The 27,426-nt window shown below is 42.9% G+C and overlaps 3 protein-coding genes across 3 annotated transcripts; all 3 read left to right on the top strand.

Annotated features, from left to right (window-relative positions):
* The first annotated feature begins 2,864 nt into the window (after nt 1-2,864).
* Nucleotides 2,865-12,535, top strand: ppie (peptidylprolyl isomerase E (cyclophilin E)). Its single transcript, XM_084310651.1, has 10 exons — nt 2,865-2,920; nt 3,153-3,251; nt 3,899-3,942; nt 4,085-4,111; nt 4,241-4,322; nt 4,402-4,499; nt 7,051-7,174; nt 10,975-11,160; nt 11,544-11,686; nt 12,342-12,535. Exons 1-10 carry the CDS (start codon nt 2,890-2,892, stop codon nt 12,408-12,410), a joined length of 903 nt encoding a protein of 300 aa, XP_084166777.1. The 5' UTR covers nt 2,865-2,889; the 3' UTR covers nt 12,411-12,535.
* A 743-nt stretch (nt 12,536-13,278) lies between these two features.
* gjb10 (gap junction protein beta 10) lies at nt 13,279-15,579 on the top strand. The gene is made up of 2 exons (XM_084309734.1): nt 13,279-13,402; nt 13,790-15,579. The coding sequence occupies exon 2, from the start codon at nt 13,878-13,880 to the stop codon at nt 14,700-14,702; it is 825 nt and encodes a 274-aa protein (XP_084165860.1). The 5' UTR covers nt 13,279-13,402; nt 13,790-13,877; the 3' UTR covers nt 14,703-15,579.
* A 4,736-nt stretch (nt 15,580-20,315) lies between these two features.
* On the top strand, nt 20,316-27,181 carry gjb3 (gap junction protein beta 3). The gene is made up of 2 exons (XM_084309806.1): nt 20,316-20,469; nt 25,261-27,181. Exon 2 carries the CDS (start codon nt 25,307-25,309, stop codon nt 26,156-26,158), a length of 852 nt encoding a protein of 283 aa, XP_084165932.1. The 5' UTR covers nt 20,316-20,469; nt 25,261-25,306; the 3' UTR covers nt 26,159-27,181.
* The last annotated feature ends 245 nt before the right edge of the window (nt 27,182-27,426 follow it).

Genomic DNA, 27,426 nt, shown 5'->3' with positions numbered 1-27,426 from the left:
ATCAATGACAAAACTGAGGAAAACAAAAAGAAACCCAGTGAACTTTGGAAATTACTCAATAATCAACTAGGCTGCAGTAAAAAACTTAATACCAGATTTTCAAATATAAACATAAAGACAGATAACACGCTCATCACAGACAAGCTGGATGTGGCCAATTACTTAAACATTTTCTTCACAAACATAGCCACAACACTGGTAAATAAACTACCCTGGTCCCTCCCACTCAGGGCTTTTTGGGGTAGAACACATCCTAGCCTACTACAATAACCTAGGGGTCCGCAAAGACGATTTCAAACTTGAAATGGTAACAACAGCGGAGGTACTAAAAAAACTGAGAGCCCTCCAACCTAACAAGGCCACTGGCTATGACAATATCCCGTCCAAATTCCTCAGAGACTCAGCAGCCGCCATCACCCCAGTCATCACACACATAATAAACCTCTCCATAAAACAGGGACACGTACCCAAAGACTTCAAAATTGCGAGAGTAACCCCCCCTGCACAAAAAAGGCAGCAAATTGGACCCAGGCAACTACCGCCCTGTTTCTATTCTTACCTCCATCTCGAAAGTCATGGAATCTTTTTTACGAACAGGTCGAAAAGTACCTTGCGGAAAAAAATCGAATCTACGAATTCCAATCTGGCTTCAGAACATCCCACTCCACTGACACATGCCCTCTCTATTTGAACGACCACATCAAACAAGAGGTGGACGTGGGCAAATACTGCGGCATGGTCATGCTGGACCTACAAAAGGCCTTCGACACTGTCAATCACTCCATTCTGATTGACAAGCTAAAAGCAATTGGTTTTGATAGTCTATCAGCGAGCTGGATGCAATCCTACCTGGAGGGGAGAGAACAGACGGTGGAGGTAAACGGTACTCTACCCCCCCCCCTCCCAGTGAGCTGTGGTGTTCCACAAGGAAGCATACTAGGACCGTTACTGTTCCTAATTTATGCAAATGACATGTCGTCAGCTTGTGACTGCAACTTGTTCCTGTTCGCGGACGACTCAGCCCTGCTGGTCTCTGACAAGAACAAGTTACAGGTTGAAAAAACCCTCAGCTCGGAACTCGGCAGAATCTGCACCTGGCTCGCTGATAACAAACTATCATTACACCTGGGTAAAACAGAGTCCATTCTCTTCGGTTCAAATAACAAACTCAGCAAGACCGATGGCTTCTCAGTTACAGTGGGTGACAATATTATCACAAGGAAAGATGAAATTACCTACCTGGGTTCCATCCTAGAGGCTAATCTTTCCTGTGACAAAATGGCATCCAATGTAATAAAAAAAGTCAACCAACGAACGCGATTCTTGTACCGGATCTCCTCTCTGGTAAACAAGAATACCCTGAAGACTCTAGCAGGAGCACTCATTCAAGGGTACTACGACTATGCTTGCACCTCATGGTACCAAAGCACCTCAAAGGCACTAAAAAACAAATTACAAACATCTCAAAACAAGCTAGTCAGACTACTACTTGACCTGACTCCCAGAACCCACCTCACCCCTGCCCACTTTGACAACCTAGGATGGCTTAGAGTAGACGACAGAGTACAGCAACTTGCAATGGGCCTGGTCTACAAGATACACTACACGACCAAGGTACCCATGTACATGACAAAATACTTCCCAAAGGTCAGTGAATACCACGATCACAACACCAGAGGGAGCTCCACAAATCATGTTAAACCCAGATTCGGCTCAAACAAGGGACTAAACACGTTTCGCAATTATGCCACATCAATGTGGAACGCCCTACCCAAAGCTGTAAAGGAATGTGAATCACTACCCACTTTCAAAAACACTCTCAACAAACACCTAAGGGAGACTGCAACTCGAAACTGGCCCCTGTAAATGTCCGAACACAACCCCCTCCAATGTACAGTAAATTACCAAGTATGGTCTTGTCAATAATCCAATGTACAGTGTTGTTTGTACAGTTGTACAGTGTCCCCCACCCACCCCTCCTACCCAACCCCCCCCCCCCCCCACTCCTACCCAACCCCCCCCATCCACCCAACCACCTCCAATGTACAGTCCCCCCCCACCCCCACCTACCCAATCCAATGTACAGTTTCTACGCCTAATGTATATACTCTTTTCTTTCTGGACTCTTTTTGTATCACAAACAGTACTGTAATTGCAAATCTGGTATGTCATAAATGTATAGATGTAGCAGTACTGTCTATCTGTATGTCATGTATGTCATATATGTTACGATGAATTGAAAATGGGGGACCCTGATGTAAACAAGACGAAAGTCTTTCTCTGGTCTGCATCCCCTTAACAATTGTATGTATTGAGCTGTACTGTACTGTACCCATTCTGCAATCTGTTAATAAAGTTTTCATTCATTCATTCATTCATTCATTCATTCATTCATTCATTCACCTAAGGGAGACTGCAATTCATAACTGGCCCCTGTAATACAGCTGTACTGTATTGTACCCATTCTGCAATCTGTTAATAAAAATCAAATCAATCAATCAATCAATCAATCAATCAATGCATGCTCCCAAGCACTGGAACACACAAACATAATGTAGAATATACTTTCACTTTGGATACTTAAGTAGAATTTTGAATGGAGACTTTTACCAAAGTACTATTTTATCTGGGCATTTCTACTTTGATTTAAGTAAAGGAACTGTGTATTTCTTCCACCACGGGACAATTGTGAATATTGTGATCAAGCATACAATAATACTGGAGGAGCTGATAGACAGATGGACTTCTGCTGGAGATGATGGTGATTGCGGATTTGATTCCAAAGACAGGTGGCGCAAGAGCTCGCTTGAAAAGGAGAGAGGCGGGCTTTCGTTGTAATGCACCAATGAGGATCTGTGTTGGGGTTAGGGTTGAAAGGTTACATCCAATATGGCGTCGACCAAACGGGTGCTGTATATTGGTTAGTGTGTTTAACTTTTGCTTTATTAACTATATTTTAGTTGAATTACTGAACAAATTACCATCGGTGAAACATATACGCATTAACCCCTGTTTGCGGCACAGAAATTAGTCTCGGATAGCAACATGTGAAGCGAGGAGAGTTGGCAAACGCTAACGTGGTAGTTCAAAAGGATGGACGTTTTCTCCTTGCCTTGTTAATTTTCTAAACCAACGTTTGTGTGTTTTGATAGGTGGTCTGGCGGAGGAGGTGGATGAGAAGGTGCTGCAGGCAGCATTCATCCCATTTGGAGATATAACGGACATTCAAATCCCTCTAGACTATGAAACCGGTAAGATCAGATGTTTCTTAAACTTAGCTAAACGTTGAGCTAGCTTAGCCGCCGTAGCTAACAACGCTAGCATAGAAGATATAGACAGCTAGCCCATAATATCCCCCACCACGGCTATAACCATGTTTAACATTACATAGCTATAACCTAACCAACCTTCGCGAAGAAGATGAACGGTTGGTTCCCTTTAGAGATGGCTATAACGTTAGCTAGGTTATGTTAAAACATGGTGGGATGTATTGGCTCACGTTTCCTTTTGCCTTTTAATAAAAAGGGCGTGCATGATATATCCAATGTACAGTTTCTTCGTCAAATGTTTTTAAACTTTTTTTGTATCACAAACAGTACTGTATTTGTAAATCTGGTATGTCATAAATGTATAGATGTAGCAGTACTGTATCTGTATGTCATATGTCACTATGAATTGAAAATGGGGGACCCTGATTGGACTGATGTAAACAAGACGAAAATCTTTCTCTGGTATGCATCCCCTTAACAATTGTGTGTATTGAGCCGTACTGTATTTTACCCATTCTGCAATCTGTTAATAAAGTACGTAATGTTTCACTCAAGATATTCAACGTTGTACCATGCATCATTATGAATCATGAATGAAGAAGCTAAAGTAGCTTTCTTTTCCTTCCTAGAAAAACACAGAGGATTCGCTTTTATTGAATTTGAAATGGCAGAGGTGAGTTCTGGACCAAGTGTAAAGTAAATTATAGTGTAGTATTCATTGCCACCTAGTGGATCTTGTAATAAATGGATAATATGATGGATCTTGCTGTGATATTCCTATATCTTATGTCTTTTATGTAACTCTTATTCCCCAGGATGCTGCAGCTTCAATTGATAACATGGTGAGTTGGTAGCCTGTATCTGTTTGCCTGTATGTCATTGTTGTACCTTAATAACTGTATGTCGATGCCACGTGGTGGTGGTCAGGTTACTTGGTAAAATGTATTTGTTTCACTGTCTTTCCCTGCCAGAACGAGTCTGAGCTTTTTGGACGGACCATCCGGGTGAACATCGCCAAACCTATGAGGATCAAAGAGGGATCCTCTCGACCAGGTGACTCACAAATTAATCCCTATTCAGTTTTGCCTGGATTTGTAAATATTTTGACGCTAACTTCCTGTGTTTCTGTCAGTGTGGTCCGATGACGACTGGCTGAAGAAGTTCTCTGGGAAGAACGAGGAGACGGAGATGGAGGAGTCGGCTGCAGGATCCGCCAGCGCCACAAAGGAAGTAAGACAGCGTTCTTGTCGACGTGGTGGTGATGATGATGGAGAGGAGGAGGATTAGATCAGATTAAAATGTATTGCCATTATACAGCACAAGCACAGTACAACAACAGTAAAGTGCAATAGTAATATACAATGTACAGGAGATTAAACCGGGTATAAAATATATAAATTAGTACTACTGAGTATAGTACTAATCAGATGTATGTACAGAGTTGTACTATTAATATGTACAGTGATGCAGGTATAAAGAGGTAGTAAGTTATACTGGCCAGCAGTGTAACTAATAAGAGTAGGTAAGGGATATGTATAGATAAAGTATCTATCTACAGGTGTGTACAAATTATTATATGCAGGTATGTACAGACGGATGTGGATATATATATATATGGTAATAGTATAGATGTATATACGGATGATGACTATGATAAAGCCTTAGTAATGAGGTCAACGTCTGTGTCTTTCGAAGTATATGAATAAAAACCTGTATAATCTTTCCATAACTCATTCGGGGCCAAACCCGTGATAAGTCTGGTTAACTCGCCATGCGCTGGGTGCCAGACCAGAGATTTCTCGGGTTTTGGTCGTTATTTCTTTTATTCGATATTTCCCTTCATAATTCATCCATCCAGCCTGATGTAGGGCTGGGCGATATGACGATATTATATAAATATCGGGTACAGTTCATTAACGATACACTTTTTAAACGTATCGTGGATATCGTGATGTTTTGCCCAAGAGGCTTGTGTCGCGTCAATCTGGTCCACACGTTGACACTTTTGAACAGCGCCGCCCCACACACTACTGCATCAAAAGTGACTACTTATGATAACAAAGGCATTCGTTTTGTGGCATTAACGTTATAATAATAATAATGCAGGACCTGTTCAGAGGTCTCTATATAGTTACACTTTCAATAACATCAGCGTATTTACATAGTGCCGACCGAGGTCGACCTAGATATAGCAAGCTCGTTCATATCTCAGCCCGTGCTGACTCAGTTGTGCCCATTCTGCGGTCTGTTAATAAAGTTTTCAATCAGACAGATGTATGGAAAGGCTTTTATTATAACATCCGTTACAGTAAAATCATTATGCCTCCAGTCGTTTAGTCCTTCTGCGGAGCTAAAAGCTAAACGTCGGCCGCGCGAGCTGCCATTGTCATTGAGCTCTCCAATGGCGGAAGTAAAAAATAAATACGCGCTTTCCGATTGGTGCTAAGAACAGCAGGGCGGGTGCAAGCGATGTGACGTAATTGGCAGACGCGACTGTCAATCAAAATCATTCTGTTTGCCGACTGAATGAATGAGAACGTTATTAAAAGATTGCAGCATGGGTACAATACAGTACAGCTCAATACAACAACAGTCAACAGCGGACTGGAGGATGCAGACCAGAGAAAGACTTTCGTCTTGTTTACATCAGGGTCCCCCATTTTCAATTCATCATATTTCATATCTAAATCATATAATATCTCATTGCTAAATATATGCAATATATAATCTAATAATCCAATAATCTAAATCTAATATATAATATAAAAATGCTAAATGCATGGGTATTTTATTTTGTCTTTAATGTTAGCTTGCAAACTCAAATACTGTCTTGGTAAGCCTCATAATGAATTTTGGGGAAAAAAAGAAAAACATCGTGATGCGTATCGTGTATCGCCGAAAGGTCAGAAAATATCGTGATATCATATTTAGGCCATATCGCCCAGCCCTAGCCTGATGTTATCATTGGGAATGGGTCTGAGATCGCAAACGTCCAATACCGCCGCCTGCCTTGCGGCCTCCATTGCACTCCATTTGAAACGATGTGGCTTGTTGCCTGGGCCGAGCTGCGGCGGGCGGGGTCTAAATACTCTGGTTATAACAGATGCATCAACGAGGGTGTGCCCCCCCGTTCATGTTCAATACTGGATTATGATCGCGATCAGTATTTGGAATGGCGATCAGATAATTGGATTATTCTTTTTGCAGTACATCATAGACAAGGTAAGGACTATATGTTATCAATCTTGCGTTGATCCGATAATTCTTTCCCCGCAATCGTGTCTGTAATGTACTGTGTAACATATTCCGTTGGTGGCGATCAAAGCATAGAAAAACGACCCCCCCCCACCCTTTCATGCATGCATGATGAAACATAATACCGATAATCTAGCGTTGATTTCAGATTGATTATTGATCCAGGAGAGGAATGGTACGATTTAATATGAAATGCAGTTTGGTGGCGTTTCCTGGGATTACACAGAAGCACTCTAAAACTATACTCATATTCACCACAGTATAAAACGGAAATGTATGGGTGGGGGGAAAAAAAGATTAAAAAAAAGTCTGTTTTTTGCATCTTGACCAGAAGAAACTCAATGACAATCTACTATGTTATTAGATCCATAGCTATAATATTTAATATAGTTTTTGGGGCATTTATCCCCATTGAACAAAGCGCTGGCACACATGGCCATACGCCCACAGCGACCTCTGGCGTCCAATGAGTTAAGTGTTTCTGTGAAACAAAATTAAGATGCTATTGTTTTGTTTGTTTTTCCAGGGTGAGCCGCCAGCCAAGAAGGGCAGAGTGAACCCTCAGGTCTACATGGACATCAAAATCGGCAACAAGCCTGCGGGTCGACTGCGCTTCCTCCTCAGGGCTGACGTCGTTCCCATGACAGCAGGTCTCCATGCTTTTCTTTGTATTGGTTTTGGTATCCTATCTGCAAAATAACAAAAACAAACGTATGGCGTAAATAATAAATAACTGTATAATAACTATAACTACCGAGTACCGATTCACATTTCGTTACTGTACAAAAAGAAAAATCATTTATCAAAAATAAAAAATAAATAAAAATTCACGTCAACGTTCACATGCACAATATACGCTTACCTAGGATTTGACTTGATTCAACAACAAAGCAGTCGGGGCAATGGCAAGCCGAAAGCTGTCGAAAGTGTGGTTATTTGAAGTTTGGATTTTATAATTTTTTTTACAACTGAGGTAGGTAGATTAGAGACTGAAGTACCGAAAAAAGGTACCGTTGGGTACCGGTATTGATTCACAGGTTCAAATGTGAAAGGTACCCAACCCTAACGAGAACCAGTGGAATATCATGAATATTGCCATGGCTGTGATGCGCCTGCAGCCACGAGAGCGAAGCTCGAGTGGCGTAGGCATCACAGAGTGGCAATATTTATGATATCCCACTGGTTCGAGTGTATTATTGCTTTTATACAGCAAGTTGCACCGTCGGGGGAAAATATAGGATGAATACAGACAATTATTGTGTCTTTATATCGATTTCAGTGAACTTGACGTAGAAAAATAGTTCCTTTTTTTTATCCACTTTTTCTCCCATTTTTCTATATTTTCTCCCATCCCAATTTCGTATCATCCAATTCAACCCTCCCCTGTCACGAACGCTGTTTCTTGCCTCCCACAAGCCGGCTGCAATGTGGACTAAGTCATACATAGCACAAGTCCCCTCCGGTACTTGAGGTAACAGCAGTCGCATCTTTTCACCTGCGCAGCTCGATCTCTCAGTGTCGAGGAGTAACGCGTGGGAGGCTCACGCTGCCCCCGACACTTCCTGATTCTACTGCGCAGGCGCACCAACCGACTTGTAGGAGTCGCTTGTTCACAACGTTCGATCCCCACCCTTCAGTTTCCCTCCCCGTAATACGGCCAATGTGTATTACTGCGGACGACCAGCTAAACTGAAAACAATGTGGAGAGCTGGATTCGAACACGCGAATCCTAGCGTCTCCACACTGGTGGCGAGTGCCTTGCCCACTACACCACCTAGCCGCCCAGAAAAATAGTTCCTAAAGATGTCTCGTTGCTATGTAATTTCAAATGGAGTAGGCTTGCTATGTAATTTCAAATGGAGTAGGCTATCGAAAGTCGGAAAAAGTCATCAGCACCTCGGACAGTTCCGGGAGTTGGCCCAGTTCAATGCCCAGGCCGTCGTCTTGGTGGTGTTGAAGGATTAATTGCGGCTTTTTTCCAGCGCGACCAGCTCGTCTTTCGTTGGATTGGCAATTGGCATTTGGCCCGTCCTCTTTATATATCCACTTGTTTATGGTTAACGGGTACGTTAAATCAAACATAACGGTGTCCACGGAGTAGGTCATGTTGACACCGTTTCCGTTTGATGAATGGCAGTTGACATTTTCGACAACATTCTAAAGCCAGTGCAGTGGTATATTCATGGTGATTTAACCGTGAGTGTATCATGAATATACTCACGGTTTAGAACGCTCTCGACCAATCACAATGCGTGATCGGACCTACCTGTTGGTTCAGATCTTGCATTGTGATTTGCTGAGCAACATTCCAAAATCTCCTGGTAATGCACTCTTAACCTAGCAATGCCTTATGTTTACTGCTACACCTCCGGAAAACCTTATTAATAAGATTGTTGATAAAACTGTTGCAATACGACACTGGAGGTTGTGCTATACCATGATGTTGGCACTACTGTGCTGATGTAATGCCAAAACCTCACAGTATAGCAGGGCTGGGCGTTTTGACTTCCCACGGTCATGAAAACAAGATAACCAAGATAAAACGATAATAATTAGGCCACATTGCCGTGTTGCTCTCATTTTGTCTAGTGTTGTAAATGCAGTGTACCACTACCCTTCCTACCCCAAAGGTAAAACAAATTCAGTCGTCGTCATATGATCTCAAATCAATGAGTAATCGTCATTAGGTTTTTTGTACTACAGTATGGTACTCTATATATATATATAATGTGAGAATGATTGAGAGGATTGAGGTTAAACCTGCAGTAGATAACGTCTTCTAATTTAACATTGTGTTTTCAGACGCACAGAAAGAAATCATAAAAAGGTTGCCACCGATGAATAGAATAATATCAGGGTCAGTAACACCATTAATTTGCCACAATACTGAGTGCTAGATCCACAAAGAATGGATTGCACGGTGCTAGTTGCACCCTTACTTACAATTCATTATGAATTGAAAATGGGGGACCCTGATGTAAACAAGACGGAAGTCTTTCTCTGGTCTGCATCCCCTTAACAATTGTGTGTATTGAGCCGTACTGTATTGTACCCATTCTGCAATCTGTTAATAACATTTTCATTCAATCAATCACCGTGCAGATTGATTGAATGCAGGGTGCAACTTGCACCGTGCAATCCATTCTTTGTGGATCTAGCCCTGAGTAATGCCTTAAGCGTGGCTCGGACTTCCACCCAATTAGTAGGGAAGTTGTCAGGGAAAGGCTAATACTTCTTTGGCTGCCAATCACCCTCATGCAAGAGCCTATAGCAGAGAAACATGGTCAAAAAATTAAATAAAAAAACATCTTATTGCAATTAGGGGTGGGAATCACCAGTTTCATCATGATACGATACGATATCGATTCTTTGGACAACGATACGATATTTGCCGATATCACAAAGTCTCTCACGATACAATACGATACGATTAGATTCAGGTGCCTGCGATCGATATGAGATGATATCATATGCCCATTTAACACAATCAGTAACATTTAGATCAACAAAAAAAAGGTAATGAAAATATCATTTGACATTTGTATTTTTGAGCTCTTCCAGACATTTAAAGGAAAATCAATCTATTGTTTTTAATACAAATAGACCTCCTGTTCACTGTAAAGTGCCACGTTTTTATATATTGAGCTTTAAACTTTAAGCTAAATTTTTTGGAACTCAAAACTCACAACCTCCCTCTCCCAAACCGTTCCTACAACAATTTGTTGATGTTGCATGATCATGTATAGGCCTACATTTATTATGTATTATATTGTTTATGTTTAAATAACATTTAAACATCAAACTCCTCTGACCTCATCTGGTCTTTCCAAAGACGCGCGCACACACACACACAGAAAGAGAGAATGCTATGCTGTAACGTCTACACACACGGAGCTACTGCTGTTGTTCTTGGGCGGATATGAGACTCGCCACAGGATTTTCAAAATAAGAGTATCGATATGAATCGATCTTATTACATCGCATCGATCCGATTCGATTGTTGATAATTACATCGATGTATCGTCCCACCCCTAATTGCAATGTGGTTAGAAGTGGTGGAGAGAATAAAAGCCAGCATATAATGGTAGTGTCTGGTTAGGAACAAATTATAATGGTTGGATTATCCAATGGGGGGTCCGGGAGAGGGGGGTACGAGCTGGAGCATATGTGTATTTGTATATCCTATTGTGTGTTGTCATGTTTGTTTATGTGTTTGTTTAAAAAATAATAAAAAAATAAAATACAAAAAAAAAAACATCTTATTTTGTGGACCGTTTGAATGTAATACATTCTCAGACTTGTACCACAGGACTGTGAGTTTCAGTGTGCATGTGAAGGCGATCACAGGTCACCCGCCCTCTTCCAAGGTAACCACATGCAACGTTTATGTTTGTAGGGAGTCTGTTAAATGGAACATGATGAGTCTTATTCCCCCTTACGTCCTCTACAGAGAACTTCCGCTGCTTGTGTACACACGAGAAGGGCTTTGGCTTCAAAGGCAGCTGCTTCCACCGCGTCATTCCTCAGTTCATGTGCCAGGGAGGAGATTTCACCAACCACAACGGCACCGGCGGCAAGTCCATCTACGGACGCAAGTTTGACGACGAGAACTTTGTCCTCAAACACACGCAAGCAGGTGAGATGTTTCCGCATACCTTTCCAACTGTCTTTTCCAGAGTTGGACAAGAAGATGGATACCAATTTCCCCTCTGTGCGTTCAGTAGCGAGCTATCCGGTTGCAAGCAAGCCTAGCACAAATGAATGGAAGCAGATATGGACCACCTAGCTGTTGGCCTGAAAACCTCTCCCGGAGTTTTAAGCTAGGCTAGTGGTCCGTATCCGCTTCCATTCATTTGTGCTAAGCTAGGCTAGCTTTCTACTGAACGCATAGAGAAGAATTGGTATTTACCTTCTTGTCTGAGTCAGTAAGTGCATTTCCCATAATGTTGGTGTGTTCCTTTTAACATGTTTTTGGACAATTGTATTTAACTGGCTAATGTTCCTCTTTTACGCGTACAGGACAGTTATCCATGGCAAACTCCGGGGCCAACAGCAACGGCTCTCAGTTCTTCATCACCAATGACAAAACAGACTGGCTGGACGGCAAGCATGTGGTGTTTGGAGAACTGGTGGAGGGCATGGATGTGGTCCGTGCTATGGAGGTAAGGGATACAGCAGTATGAACTTAAGGGACTCTGACTCTTGGTACTTAACTAAACACTGCATGGTGCAGTGTGCTACTATGTTTTCTAAAACGGGTAGCTCAAATCAAGCAATCTGATGGTATAATGAGCATATACCCAGCTATGATTCTAATTCCTTTTCACAAGTCGGTATAAAAAAAGCAAAAAACTGTGAGCCTTGTTAAAAGAGATGGTCTGGTCTACAGAGGAGACTGGGACTGACACATCCCTAGTTAAAAGGAGGAATCCTTTTGGTGCCAAAATTGGGGAAGCCCTTGCGTCATGACACACAACATGCCCATATATGTATCTTTCCTGCCTGTACCTCCCCTCCCTCCCCCATGCTGCTATGACACCTGAATTTCCCCAAGGGGATTAATAAAGGAACACTTGACTTGATAAAGCAGTGTGTGGGGGATGGGAATGTGATGATGTATCACTCTGGTCGTCATGGTTATAGTAATAAAATTATGTATAATGTGTTTTATAGAATTTTATAAAAAGCAATCTTTACATTATTGTCCCTTTTTTATATTGAAAGGAGCCAGTGAACGGTCTGAGATGGATTTTGATATTTGACATATCTTGAGGTACATTTGTAAAACATTAACATTGCTCTCTCCTGTTTCTACAGGCTCAAGGAACAAAAGAAGGCAAACCGAAGCAGAAGGTCATCATCTCAGACTGTGGAGAATATGAATGAAATGAATTAAACTGTGTGTGTGTGTGTGTGTGTGTGTGTGTGTGTGTGTGTGTGTGTCTGTGTGAGAGAAGGATTAAGTGTGTCTTTGAACGTTTCCTCTTTGTTTGAGCCCCATGTAAATATTCGAATAAACACTTTTATAAAGTACCCGTATGAAGATGTGTCTTTGTATTGCACTGGCTAAACATTAGTCGTTACAGCCAATTAAAGTAAGAAATAAAGTGATTTTCATCAACAATTAGCTATGTTTTTCTGAAAGGGGGCATATTATGGAAATAGTTTTGCATAGTCTTTGCATGGATGTGGCAGACTGACTTTATTAAGCACTGGAGGATTTGCCATTAGGCCAGGGTTTTGGATTAAGTGGGACACAGATCAATTAACTGTTTTTTTTGGAGCCAGGAACACTGCCTGCCCAATGTACTGCCCAGTTTGTAAAAGTGCGTTACTCTTTGGTGTGTGGGGTAACCTGGCAGGGAAGGAACTTATTAATTTAAAAATGTCTGCTATAAAACTGTTCAATCAATACATGGGAAGAAAGAAATTCTGGAAAATAAATAATTCAAATAAATTAAAACGTATATGTTCCACAGATTCAAGGAAGTCTTGTAAAGTTGTTCAAAAATATACATGTCCCATTTAATTGATCGTGTAGTTGAGATAATTAGAAACTATAGAAAGCTCAAAATTCGGAACGAATAGTCGAGACCAAAATTGTAAATACTATTGAAATAATATTGTTCTTCGTTTACATCAATCAATTTGCGTGTAACGACGGCCCTGCGGAAAGTCCAGCTGTTAAACCGCTGCTGAACTGCCGCACCTGGGCAGGTTGACCGAAGTAAGAAGATATTAGTTAACCGTAACAACTCCACCCACTCCACTCCCATGTTGAGAAACATCTTGACATTTTCGGTGGTGCATCGGAAGCCTGTTCCTCCGCTCCGGCTCTGCCCCAGTAAGGGAGCGTTCACATCGTTGAAAGTAACCATGTGAGTATATGATCGTGTATTTTATTATTGTTTTCAATGGCAATAGTTGGTGTTGGTGTTTTGGATACGCGCTATTGACGCACGGAATTATGCGTTTATCTTCAGTGTCTGTAGCGCAACAGTTGTTGGAGCTTGAATGCGCGAACTGAATTTTATGACTAGAATGTTTATGTCTATAACAAAAACATTGGACCTGTGAGTTTTTTTTTAATGCCCACTGTTGTACAGACATGTGAATTAGCCCTATGTGTTTTGAATAGGTTACTGGTTGTTACTTGATGTCCTTTTTTTTTTTTTTTTTTTTTTAATGGGAAAACCGAATTACTGGTAATAATAGCCAGTAAACTATGATCCAACTCCATCTAATACATTCCTTATGTATCTCAGCTTTCTAGATTGCTGAGGTTGGACTTTTCAACTATTCCGAGCTTCCCCTATCTTGCCTCCACCAGAAGGGAGGGCAGACAACCTCACCATGAACTGGGCATTCCTCCAGAGCCTCCTGAGTGCAGTGAACAAGTACTCCACGGCGTTTGGCCGCGTGTGGCTCTCCATTGTCTTCCTGTTTCGGGTGATGGTGTTTGTGGTGGCCGCCGAGAAGGTTTGGGGCGACGAGCAGAAAGACTTCAAGTGCAACACGGCTCAGCCGGGCTGCCACAACGTGTGCTACGACCACTTCTTCCCCATATCCCACGTCAGACTGTGGGCCCTGCAGCTCATCTTCGTCACCTGTCCCTCTTTCCTGGTGGTGCTACACGTGGCCTACAGGGACGAGCGGGAGCGGAAAAACTGCCTCAAGTACGGCGAGAACTGCCGGCGTCTGTACAAGAACACGGGAAAGAAGCGCGGAGGCCTGTGGTGGACCTACGTGCTGACCCTCCTCTTCAAGATCGCTGTGGACACCACCTTCTTGTACCTGCTCTACCGCATCTACGAGGGCTACGACTTCCCGTCGCTCATCAAGTGTGCGCAGAAGCCCTGTCCCAATGTGGTGGACTGCTTCATCGCCCGGCCCACCGAGAAGCGCATCTTCACCATCTTCATGACGGTCACCAGCATGGTGTGCATCCTGCTCTCCTGCTTCGAGCTCACCTATCTGATAGGCAAGCGCTGTCGTGAGTGCATCACGGCCCTCCACCACTCACGCAACGCCGTGCCCACCCCCATGCCCACCGCCATGCTGCCACCCTCCCTGGCCAACTGCAAGAATGGTAACCTGGTGGAGTCGAGTACTCTAAGAATGGAGAGCAACTGTACCCTCAAAGCCCCGGCCCCCTCGTACTGCGTATCCATATCTTGAGATACTGAGACTTCACAAAGACTCTGAAGACTGTATGGCAAACAAAGAGGAGGTAAAGGAGATGTTCTACATCAAGTACACTTCCCTGGACAATTGCCAGACAATTGTCTACTCGGAACAATGAACTACAGTGGAGCTGGTGGTCTCTTGACAAACCTGGGTAGACTGTTCACTATCGCGTCTATGATCCCCTGTGAATTGTGAGAAGATCTGAAATGTTTAGACCGTGAACCGAATGATGAATGAGATTGGAAGAAAAAAAGATTGTCATATATTTAATCATCGATATGAAACGTGCACTTTCCTGTTTATCTTATGGCCGTTTATAGAAGGAAGTTCTTTAGTGGAAAAAAAAGTCAGTGTCTAATCCCATCTGTGAGAGAACTGCATCACAGTGTGATTACAATGGAATCAAATACATGAGTCAGTATAAACAAAACATTGATCATTTGAAGAAGGTGGTTTTCCAAACTCAAGGATTTTCAACTTAATATTCCTCGTGCTCCGTTTTGTAAAGGGCTTCAACTTTATCCTTGCGTCTAAACCATACTAAGGCCTCTACCCATTGCTCAGCTTTTATTTGCAGCCATGGTGGCTTCAGAGATTCTCAGCAGCGCCATTATGATAACCTGAAAGACTGTGCCGTTCATATCATCTTCATGTGACTCTTCATTTCTGATATTTTCACGGCTGAAACATACTCTGTACAAAGTCAGAGGGAGCTTCTGTATTTCTTTAAACACATGTAGTTTATACATCGGGGTGTGTATATTGCCACGCAGCACCTCACTGTTTACATCCATACATTTTGGACATTTATACATTTGGATGTGTAATACTTCTTGTAATTATTTTTCATTAAAGAATGTTGTATCCATTTGTGTAAATTGTGTTTTATTGCACAAGACAGGGTGTGTAATTTATTTTACATTGTTAAAAAGAGGGAAACATTGATTTAATACATTTATTAGTATTTGCGTAGAAAATTCCCTGTTAGGATCACAACATTGTACCAGTCACCTTCTATATTTCAGATTCAACGCCACATTGGTCCCATATCATGGTCTTTCACTTTTCAGTGAGTTTCAGAGACACACATGTCAGTATGGACAGTAGATTCCCATGTTGCCATGATGATTCCCCCTACTTGTTTATACCTTGTTATATATTATATATGTTATAACCTTGTTATATTGGTTCTTTCAAAGAGGTAGGGTTCCCCTCTCCCCCAATTTCTCAGCATTGACGCGACGAGTCGACCCACCCTGTGAAAGAATGGTCGGTGACAACAGCGGCCTCCTGAGTGGGCGACTCCTTTGTTTGCGTGAGAATGATAAGAGGGATGGTATCTGTAGTAAAGGTGAAAACGGGTGAGAAAACCGATAAAACATGTTTAAGTTTAGTTTGGATGAGACACAGATTGCATTTAGATAGATTTAAATGATTGCTCTCTCACTTGTAATCCCCAAAGGGGGTGTTTGGGTGGCACATACTAGGTGTGTGTTTTGCAATATCTACAGGCCGAAAGAATGCAAGCAACGTTCAATATTTGTCAGCCCTGTTCAGTCTTTTGAATCGGGACAGGGTGCGGGTTTGTTCATGTGTACACTAGAGTTCCCACGTTGAGCCTCTGGGGTATTCTTTTAGCTCCCTCTCAACTTTGCCTGCGTCGTAATACATGCCCATGATTTCAGAGTCTGGTGAAGAAAGCTATTTGTTTTTCCTGTTGTGTTTTGACACACATGCAGAGACACGCAGAGCACAGTACTTTGACTCGCGGGGTGCATTCCTTCAGGTACGCCCCGGCAAACTGCCTAGACCAGTTCTCATTCTGGAGCCAAGAAAGAACTTTCCACCCCTCCTCCTCCCCGTCATCTCTTCAAGTGAGTTGAACTCCAGTAGGTGTTGCCAAGGCAGATGTTCACATGTCCCTGAACCTTTATGCCACAAAGCACTTTTACTGAAAAGCAAAGGGTTATAATAAGCTTATAATCTCTTGTCGACCCCTCAAGACCTTTAGTCCAGAAACAAGGCATCTGGGTTGGACAGCATGTATCATTCTTGGAAGACCGGGCGCAACAATTGATAATATTACTTGTTGGACAAGCTAAAGCGTATTAAAGGTTATTGGGTCACAGTAAAAGTATTGAGTGATTTGAGCAACCTTGTAATTCAATGCAAACTGGGCATATCAGAAATATGATACGTAGGGTCTCCTACACGTATTGCTGTAGTGTAGTTGCACATGACACAAATCATGAACAGATGGTTTGAAAGTTTATGTCATTTGACCCAATGAGAAAGTGTGCTGCATTGATTATCTAGCCATTTATGTGCTGAGGTAATCTATTAAAAAAGTGTGCGGGTAAGGCAGGATTTAACATACACTCTCACATACCTAACATAGACTTACTCATGTACCGATATTACAGTTACTGATACATAATAGATTATACCTATTTTGATAAGGATGTGGTTAGTGATGTACAGTATGTACTGGCTGCACCACTGTGAGATGAGACCCTTCCCTGTCCGTTTGTAATCTGAGAGCCAGATGCAATAGAGCTGAACGTATGGGCGCCACCTCTAGAGACAAGTTGGCAAAGGCACCCCTCTATATGAGCTGGCAAGTTCTGGCTTGGCTCAGACATTTTTAACAAACAGACATTTGATGATGCCCCCCCCCCCCCCCCCCCCCCCCCCCCCCCCGTTTGGGGGCTTCGGGTTGATCTACAAACACTGGCAACGCTCTTGTCTGCTCTTGTCCAAGGAAGAGGTAAGAATACATATGCTGTGAACTGAAATACAGAGCCATACGGCTCTATTGTGAAAACATCATGAGAAACACTTAATTATCTTCTGTGTCTGACAAAGGTTTGTTTGTAAAAGAGGCTAGTTGTGGTGTTATGGAGAGACTAGAGCCACTAGAGTCATAATCCTAAAACTGAGGACGGCCTCAACAGAGTGCTAGGTTTCTTCATTGGGATTCATAGGATAGAGTGGAAACTGGTGTATGTAAAGTACAAAACCTGCCGCAATTTCACACACAAAAAAGCCAAACTGCTGTTCAAACAGTGAATAACAGAAGAGCAGGACAACACAATGGAATGTTAGAGAGCCTGAAAGGTAACATGATAAGACATGGTGGATGATATGAATAGAGGCCTTGCTGAAATCTGGCTGAATCCTCCCCACTGACCCATCTTTCAATCACAGTGTAGAACGTAGCCGTGTCTCCGTCCCCGACCGCCATGAACCTATAGGTGTGGCCCTTGAGGACTGGCTGCACTTCTCTGCTCACATTGTCTCAACAACCAGAACCTGCGGATTCTTCCTGAACAATGTGAGGAGGATCCACCCCTTCCTGACACCCAACTCCTCCTGCAATCAACAGCCATGTCACGCCTCAACTATTGTGGTGCACTGCTGGCTGGTGTACTGGTTTGTGCCACCAAGGCGCTTCAACTCATACTGAACGCAGCGGACCGCCTGATCTCCAACGTACCAAAGTCAGCCCACGACACCCCACTTCTCGGAGACCTGCACTGGCTTCCCATTGCTGCACAAATCAGCTTCAAGGTTCTTTGTCTGGCATTCAGTGCAACAAAGGGAATGGCTCCATCCTACCTCTGGTCAATAGTCTCTAACTACACACCCTCAAGACAGCCCAAATCTGCCCAATTTTCCACTGTCGACTAAAACACACTTTTTCAATCAATATCTGAATTTAAAAACATGAATGAAAAAAAAGAACGTACTGTCTTCTACTACTATGTACTGCTACATGTCTATACTACTTTCTACTATGTACTATGCTACTATTCGCTTTGGATAAAAGTGTCAGCTAAATGACTAAATGTAAATTAATAGAGGCCTTGCACAGAATGTCTGTGTGGTGTCTAGACTCTTTCTTCCAGTATGCATGCCTGTAACCATTGGTAACCACTTTCAAAAGAAAATGCCAAATTTCTGTGCTGTGGTAGAGTACACTGGAAAAGCACAATATTACTGTCCTACTGTGACTTGTTTACAAGATCCAGTAATAACACCAGATTATTATGTTTATTTTGGTCATATATCAATACATAGAAATCATTGTCTCTTCCATTGCTGTGTACAAAACAATGGTTGCTGTGCAACAGGCAGCCATGTTGGAAGAAAGATAATTCCATTCAATGCCTCTATTATCTTGCTGGCTGAGTTGTCCCCCCACTCTTTCACCTTTACTCATATTCTGCCACTTTGCCACACCTCACCATCACAATGTAAGACGTCACCTAGCAGCATATCTCTTCTTTGATGCTTTCCACCAATCAGCAATGCAGAGAGGAACAAGAGCAAAATCACATTCACCTCAACTCAGGTGTGTCAGTACGTAGATAAAGGTATTCTGGGACAGGTTTGTACAAGAACTAAGTCCTGTTCCTGGAGACTGGAGAGGAAATTAGGATGACAAATAAATAGGCCCAAACATGTGTAACGGGGAAGCCCGTGGGTATGTTAGGAGTGAATTCACTTCTTAGTGCAGCGGCCTGTGTCGTCGCCCGCGGACGCGGGAGCCCCCTGTTCGACTCCCCCTCGGGACATTAACATTTTAACATCAAACACAACGCAGACCCAGTATGATCCGTCACAGTGGTGCCCAGTGACCCGGATGTCCTGAGGGGCGTGAGTTTAGGGAGGTGAGTGTAACGGGGAAGCCCGTGGGTATGTCCACAGTCACGGAAACAGGTGTGTTGACGAGTGACTGTGGCAGTGCGGGCTGGTAAATTAAACTCACTTCCCCATAACAGGGTTAACAGACGCATAGGTACGGTAGTTAGGAGTGAATTCACTTCTTAGTGCAGCGGCCTGTGTCGTCGCCCGCGGGAGCCCCCTGTTCGACTCCCCCTCGGGACATTAACATTTAACACCAACACAACGCAGACCAGTATGATCCGTCACACATGCATGATCTGATCTGATCAAGTCTCAGATTGACAGAATGTGTCAATGTCAACATGTATTCATTAATTTTGAGTACCTCGGCTCACACGACTTTAGGTTTTCAGAGTTGTATTTTTCAATGCTTTCAAACTGTATTATTTAAAGATGGTAAGAGTGTTGTGTTCATTTAGTATACATAAGACAGTACAAGTATTTTCTTGTGATATATATTATTACATCCACACTCCTTCTTCATTGCAGGGGTTCAATGAATAGGTGAAATGTAGTCCTATATATCTGATAGATGTTTAATAGGCGTACATAAGGCTTTCTATAGATTACTATGCACATAAAGACATAGGCATTGTACTGGCAATGTGACACCCCACAACTGAAGAAGAAAATAATAGATGAATAATTTAATAATAATAATAATAATAATAATTATTATTATTATAATAATTAAGGTGGCTATCGATACTACAAGAGTAGTAGACAGAGAGAGAGAGAGATGAGAGAGAGAGAGAGAGAGAGAGAGAGAGAGAGAGAGAGAGAGAGAGAGAGAGAGAGAGAGAGAGAGAGAGAGAGAGAGAGAGAGAGAGGGGGGGGGGGGGGGAGAGAGAGGGGGGGGGGTTCAGTAAACATCTGTGCCGCCCCTGAACCAGTAAACCACACCCACATGCAACTCCGCGGCGCACATTCTCAAGACTGTGGTATTCTACCTGTCGAGTGGAACTAAATCTTTAGGGTTAAAAGTAAAACTAAATTAAAACAACAGTTAACCAAAAGGAAATGTTAACTCACAGTTGTTCTTCGAACTAATAATGGACTGATTACATTGGTAAGTGGAAAGCCTTATAATAGTTTGATTTTGATGGGGATGGGGATTTGATACGGGCTACGTGTAAATACAATTGCGGTGTGGTGAAATAAGTTGATAACTTTTATTCAAAAATAGTCTATATTGTAGATACGTAAACGAGATGTAGGCTTACTTACATAGACAACCATTGACGCTCCGTGAGAATACCTGTCAAAACCAGTTATATGAGTGCATTTTATATAAATAGTTGAATAGGACTATATAATCGTGTATGTTTCATGTTTAGATAAATACCTGAACATACAGTAAGGCTATATGTAATGTGCTATGTGTTTACGGTATGTTCATGCAACCAAATAACATCAATAATAATAGGTGCCCCCCCCCCCCTTCAAATGTTTTATGGAAGGTTTTAGAGCAAGGCCTACTGTACTCACTTCATTTAATACCTGTCTCGACTGTACTGCGTGTTTTGTTATTGTTAGCGTCACACTGGCACTGCTGGTGCTGGAAGGCCATTGAATATTGTCTTCGAATTTACAATTAGTCATTTAGCAGACGCTTTTATCCAAAGTGATCCAAATTGTGAACATTTAAGTCAGCAGGAGAGCTATGATTTAGTCATCCAAATGGTATTTCCATGGTTGGTCTAGTGAAGTTCAATCAATATTTGTGAATGCGCTCTTCTCTCTCAAAGTCTGAGACCTGAGAAGTAAAATAGTTTTTATACCCAAATTATTCTATAGCGGTGTAGTTTTGAAACTAAAAAAATGTACCTTCACACCAGAACATAATTTCTCAGTGTCATATTAATCTTTCCCAGTTCACTATCTATGGAGCAGCTCCATATTTTGTACCTGATGACATCACAAGTTTGACTTTTAGCATTTGGATTTGAGAGATTTGTCATATTTTGAACTTTCTTAGATCATAGGAACAACATGTATGAATTAAATTAGGTGGTGTTCCCTTTTCAGGAGCTAAATGTTTCATCATTATATCCATTATAATAAGCCATCTGGGACAAGGTATTCATAGTATTCTCATAATGTCTTTTGCTATACAATATGGCACAATTCCACAGCTCCTCCACAATTGTCATTTAATGATAGGGGAGAACGGGGGACGTTCGACGTTGTCACACTTTTTACTCTAGTGTGAATTGCTCATCATCAAAACATCTTTCAATAGTCATTCCTACATGTGGTGGTGTAGTGGGCGGTGGTGTAGTGGGCAAGGCGCTCGCCACCAATGCATGAGACGCTGGGTTCGAGCCCAGCTCTCCGCATTGCTATCAGCTTGGCTGGTCGTTCATACTAATACAATTGGCAGTATTAGGGGGTGGGAAGCTGATGGGTGGGGATCGGACGTTGTGGACAGTGACTCCTACAGGTCGGTTGGTGCGCCTGCGCAGCAGAATCAGGAAGCGACGGGGGCGGCGTGTCCCTCCCACGCAGACCCCCGACGCTGAGAGATCGCGCTGTGCAGGTGAAAAGATGCGACGGCTGCTTCCTCGAGTACCGGAGGGGACACGTGATGTAAGGCTTTGTCCACATTGCAGCCGGCTTGTGGGAGGCATGGCCTAACAGCGTTCGAGACAGGGGAGGGTAGAATTGGACGATACGAAATTGGGATGGGAGAAAAATAGAAAATGGGAGAAAAAGTTGATAAAAAAAAAGAAATTTGTCATTCCTACATTAAATTGAAGCTTAAAAAAATTGAAGCTTAAGATGTTGGCTTGAAATGTGTATCCCTCTCATTTTCCAACATATTGTAACAAAGAGTTAATCACCTATCAAAGACACTCTGACACATTGTGACAACCAACCCCATCATGGGGATGGTTGTCACAGACTATGGGGTTGGTTGTCACACCATGTGTTTTAATGGGAAAAATCTTAAAAAGAAGACAAGAAGGCAGAACTAAATTTGAAAGTTTAATTGCATTGACAAGTTGACAAATACATAACTTAATGCATCTTAACATGAACATAAACAGGAAACACATCTTTAGGCCATCCTATAAGGCTATATAACAAAATAAGAACACAATAAATCGGCCTAACAATAATAGCCTACACAACATGTGACAACCAACCCGTGTGACAACGTCCCCCGTTCTCCCCTAATCATGATCTTAATTATGATCATTCTATTTTATCATAGTCACCTGTTGTTGCGATCAATATATGTGATAGAATGCTAGAATGCTACTTATACACCTGCATACAACCCATAACTCATAACTCTTGTACATATTATAGCATGTACAATAATTCTGTATATACCATATATTTATTCTCACTATATATATAAAGAAGATATACTAGTAAGAGTAGAATAGGTATAGATATAGATATATAGATATAGTATACAGATATGTAAAAGGATTATGTGCAGGTAAGTACAGACAGGTGTGGATATAATATATCCACACCTGTCTGTACTTACCTGCACACAACCTTTTACATATCTTTAGATACTATATCTACATATCCTAATCTTACTACATTACATTACATTGTCATTTAGCTGACGCTTTTATGCAAAGCGACTTACACGTTTTGTATGACAAGTCAGCAGGAAGGGCACAACTCTATCAGCTGAGTAACAATGTTCATCGAAGTGTTCAAACTTGAGTGCTACAGTGTAGAGTAGACAGTAAGAAGGTTATTATTATTATTATTATTATTATTATTTTTATTTATTTCAAATATTGATTGAAGAACAATAGTCTTTAGTCGACGGTGAAAGATTGGTTGGGTTTTGGCTGTCCTAACTGTGGTGGGAGGTTCGTTCCACCATTGTGGAACAAGGACCGAGAATAGGCTGCCTCTTTTTGATGACTCTCCCGGAGCTCGGACAGGAGTGGGTCTGAGGCGGCCAGAAGACATAGAGCAGAGGGGTCTTGAGGGTGTGTAGTTAGCCGGCGATGGGGAGCCAGTGCAGGTCCCTAAGAAGTGGGGTAACATGGGCTGACTTTGGTAGGTTGTAGATCAGGCGGGCGACTGCGTTCTGAATGAGTTGAAGAGGCTTGATGGCGGTGGTCGGTAGACCAGCAAGCAAGCAGTGCATTGCAGTAGTCGAGGTGAGAGATGACTGTTGATTGGACAAGGAGTTGGGTGGCTTATTTAGTCAGGAAGGGGAGGATCCCTTCTGACATTGCTCAGAAGGAATCTGCAGATTCTGGTTGTTGCGGCGATGTGAGCGGAGAAGTTCAGCCGATCGTCGAGGACAATGCCAAGGTTCTTGGCGGTCGGGGACGTGGCCACAGCTACATTCTCCACTGTGATGGAAAGGTCGGTCAGGGGGGAGGATTTGGCCGGCAGGTGAAGCATTTCTGTTTTGCTTAGGTCCAAAGGGGGCGGGGGCCGACAGGGTCCCTCTCCATGATACTCGGTAGGAGCAGTCGTCGAGATAGGATATCAGCCATGCCAGCGCAGAGCCAGCAACTCCCATTCCTGCAAGGGATGCGAGGAGGATCTGGTGGTTGACTGTGTCGAAGGCTGCCGACAGGTCCAGGAGAATCAGGACAGAGTTTCAAGTTTCAAGTTTCTTTAATAGTTGTCATACAGAAGTACAGAATACTTTCATACAAAATGCTTCTTACTGTTACGCTCCAGAGACTGTGCTAGACAAGATAGTATCAAATAACATAGTATAGCATGTAATTTAGAAGAAGAAAATGAGGTCACAGTGTTCGGTATAGACATATGTATATGTTCTGAGTTACCATATAATATACAATACTATACTACTAGAGGAGAGGCCCTTCGCTTTTGCTAAGTGAAGAGCCTCTGTGACCGCTATGTGGGGTGACCAGTCCTGAAGCCTGACTGGTTAGGGTCTAGGTACTGTAGGAGGTAATTCTGTAAGAGATAATCAGTAAGTTGGTTGGATACAGCACGTTCAAGAGATTTAGAGAGGAAGGAGAGAAGAGAGACCGTACGATAGTTGTCTATGACGGTGGGGTTCATGGTTTTTTTTTTTATGAGCTGTGTGACTCTGGCTTGTTTTAGGGAGGTGGGGGACCACCCCCGAGTTGAGGGAGGAGTTGATGGTTGCCATTAGGAATGGATTGGGAGGATATCTGGTGCTATGGTCTGGAGGAGTGGATAGGGTAGCGGGTCCAGCTGGCATGTAGTGGGACGGTTTGACGTTACCAGTGTCAAGGCCTCTGCGTCTGTAATGGGAGAGAAAGATGACAGAGTGAAGGATGAGGTTCTCGATTCAGAATTTGGAATGGGTGGGGGTTGGGATGTTCTCGACTTTATTCTCAAATCGCAAAGTCTTCAGCAGAGAGAGAGGAGGGGGGGGGGGGGGTGGAGGGGGAGTGAGGAGGGAGGACATGGTGGTGTGCAGTTTGCGAAGGTTCTTGGCCGAGGCCTCGATCCTATGGTGAAAGAAGCTTTGGCAGTAGTAAGGGTTTTGGAGAAAGCTAATAAGAGGTTGTGATATGTGTCGATGTCAGCAGTGAGGCGAGTCTTTCTAGACTTCCTCTCGGCCACTAACTCTGCACATACATCTGGTTAGAACTACACTCAGTAGTACTAATTTGTATATTTTCTACCCAGTTTAATCACCTGTACAGTGTACATTGCATATTACTATTGCACTTTACTGTTACATTTGTACTCTGGTTGGATGCCAAACATCTTTTCATTGTACTGTGCTGTATAATGACAATACATTTTAATCTAATCTAATCTAATATGGGATGCCATCAGTATTGGCTCAATAATGATCAGATAGAGTAGATGATACCAACAAAATAAACAACCCTGCTCACTAATACTTTCTGTTTTTTAGGTAAACTACAACCAGACAAGAAGTTCACAAAAGAAACAGTCAAATCATGGACTGGAAGACGTTCCAGGCCCTCCTCAGTGGAGTGAACAAGTACTCCACAGCGTTCGGTCGGATATGGCTGTCCGTGGTGTTTGTGTTCCGGGTGATGGTGTACGTGGTGGCGGCAGAGCGAGTGTGGGGCGACGAGCAGAAGGACTTTGACTGCAACACCAAGCAGCCCGGCTGTGCCAACGTCTGCTACGACCACTACTTCCCCATCTCCCACATACGGCTGTGGGCCCTGCAGCTCATCTTTGTCACCTGCCCGTCCTTCATGGTGGTCATGCACGTGGGGTACAGGGAAGAGCGCGAGCGCAAGCACCAGGCCAAGCACGGTGGGGACACCAAGCTGTACCGCAACACGGGCAAGAAGCACGGCGGCCTGTGGTGGACCTATCTGCTCAGCCTCTTCGTCAAGACGGCCATAGAGATCAGCTTCCTCTACATCCTCCACCGCATCTACGACAGCTTCTACCTGCCGCGGCTGGTCAAGTGCGACGTGGCGCCCTGCCCCAACCTGGTGGACTGCTACATCGGTCACCCCACTGAGAAGAAGGTCTTCACCTACTTCATGGTCGGAGCCTCTGCCCTCTGCATTGTGCTCAACGTCTGTGAGGCCATCTACCTCGTCTCCAAGCGCATTGTCCGCTGTACCAACAAGATGAAGAAGCGCCATCGCCACACGGCTGTTAGTCAAGAGGACCACACGAACGACGCTTGCAATAACCACAATCTGCGTCTGTCCAGACTGGAACTGAAGGAGAGACCTCCATCCTTCAAGTCTGCCTACAGGCCATTGGCCCTCAGGCTCACGGAAGACATGCGGGCCTCTGCCCCTAATCTGTTGTCTTCTGCATGATCAGAAGAACTAAGCCTAGACTAAGACTAAGGAGGGAAAAAAAAGACTACGGCTACGTTCACACTGCAAGCCCCGCCCAATTCTCATTTAATGCTCAAATCAGATTTTTTGTTTGTTTGGCCCTTCATTATTTTTTTAAATGTGGCCAATATCAGATTCCAGCGCGGATTGGTCACGCTCCTGAACTAATGCACAATCAATAATGAAGATGGACGTAAACATGGAGGACACTGAAGTCACAGTTTATGGTTCAATTTATAAGTTGATGTGCAGTGGAGGCCAGCTCATTCGTGAGCAGATGATAATCGGAGGTGAAAGAGAGACATTTCTGATTTAGGATTAACATATGAAATCAGAATCGAAAAGATCAGATTCCATGTGATTCGTGCTGTTCACAATGGAAAAATACAGATCTGAGTCACACATGAGCAATCAGATTTGGGCCACTCTTGACTGAACGTACCCTAAGAGATCGACTGGGCTTGGGGCTAGACCTCAGGGAAATACTTCACAAAGCAGACAGAGGGCCATAAATCTCAAACTCTTGACCCTTCTTGGCTCTTGAATGTGGCCTGTTTTACAAGTCCATCCGCAATCTTTACAAGTCGACTGGCAGACAAATTGAACTGTCAATATCATGCTATTTACTTTTTCTGAAACAATAAATGCTTCATAACCTTTTTAAATAATACTTTGCAAATTGAATTCATCCCACCCTTTAAACATTCCAGTCAGGTTTCTGGCCAGGTCCATGAGGTGTGACATAGGAGGGGGTGGGTTGTAATGACTTGTGTGGAAATACTCAGTCACAGACAAGAAGGCAGGTATTCATGACACACCTGGCGGAGGTATTCACCCATACTGTGGATTTCCTAGTGCAGGGATCCTGCTCACACCTCCATGGGTTAGTCTCTAGCCCAGATGGGGGTTAGCCTAAATGGATTTCTAAAGAAATTATTCTGAGAGGGGAAAGATTCATCTCTAGCCACTAACTAGACAGCCAAGACACTATTTCAATAATGGATGACGGTGAAAGCATACACGCCACCGAGAACAGTTAGTACTCTGTAGATATTTAGAGTACTAACTGTTCTCGGTGGCGTGTATGCTTTCACCGTCATCCATTATTGAAATAGTGTCTTGATCTAGCACAGAATAGACGAGCCAGTCATGCTGTTGGTTTTATGATAAACAATGACTTCATAACTTACCTGCTAATGATAACGTTAACTAATGAAAATAATAAAGACACTTTCGCCGCCATGACT

The sequence above is a fragment of the Notolepis coatsorum genome (genome assembly GCF_963971535.1).
Source record: "Notolepis coatsorum genome assembly, chromosome: 3".
In the NCBI taxonomy this organism is placed as follows: Eukaryota; Metazoa; Chordata; class Actinopteri; order Aulopiformes; family Paralepididae; genus Notolepis; species Notolepis coatsorum.
This window is presented reverse-complemented; position numbering and strand designations above follow the sequence as displayed.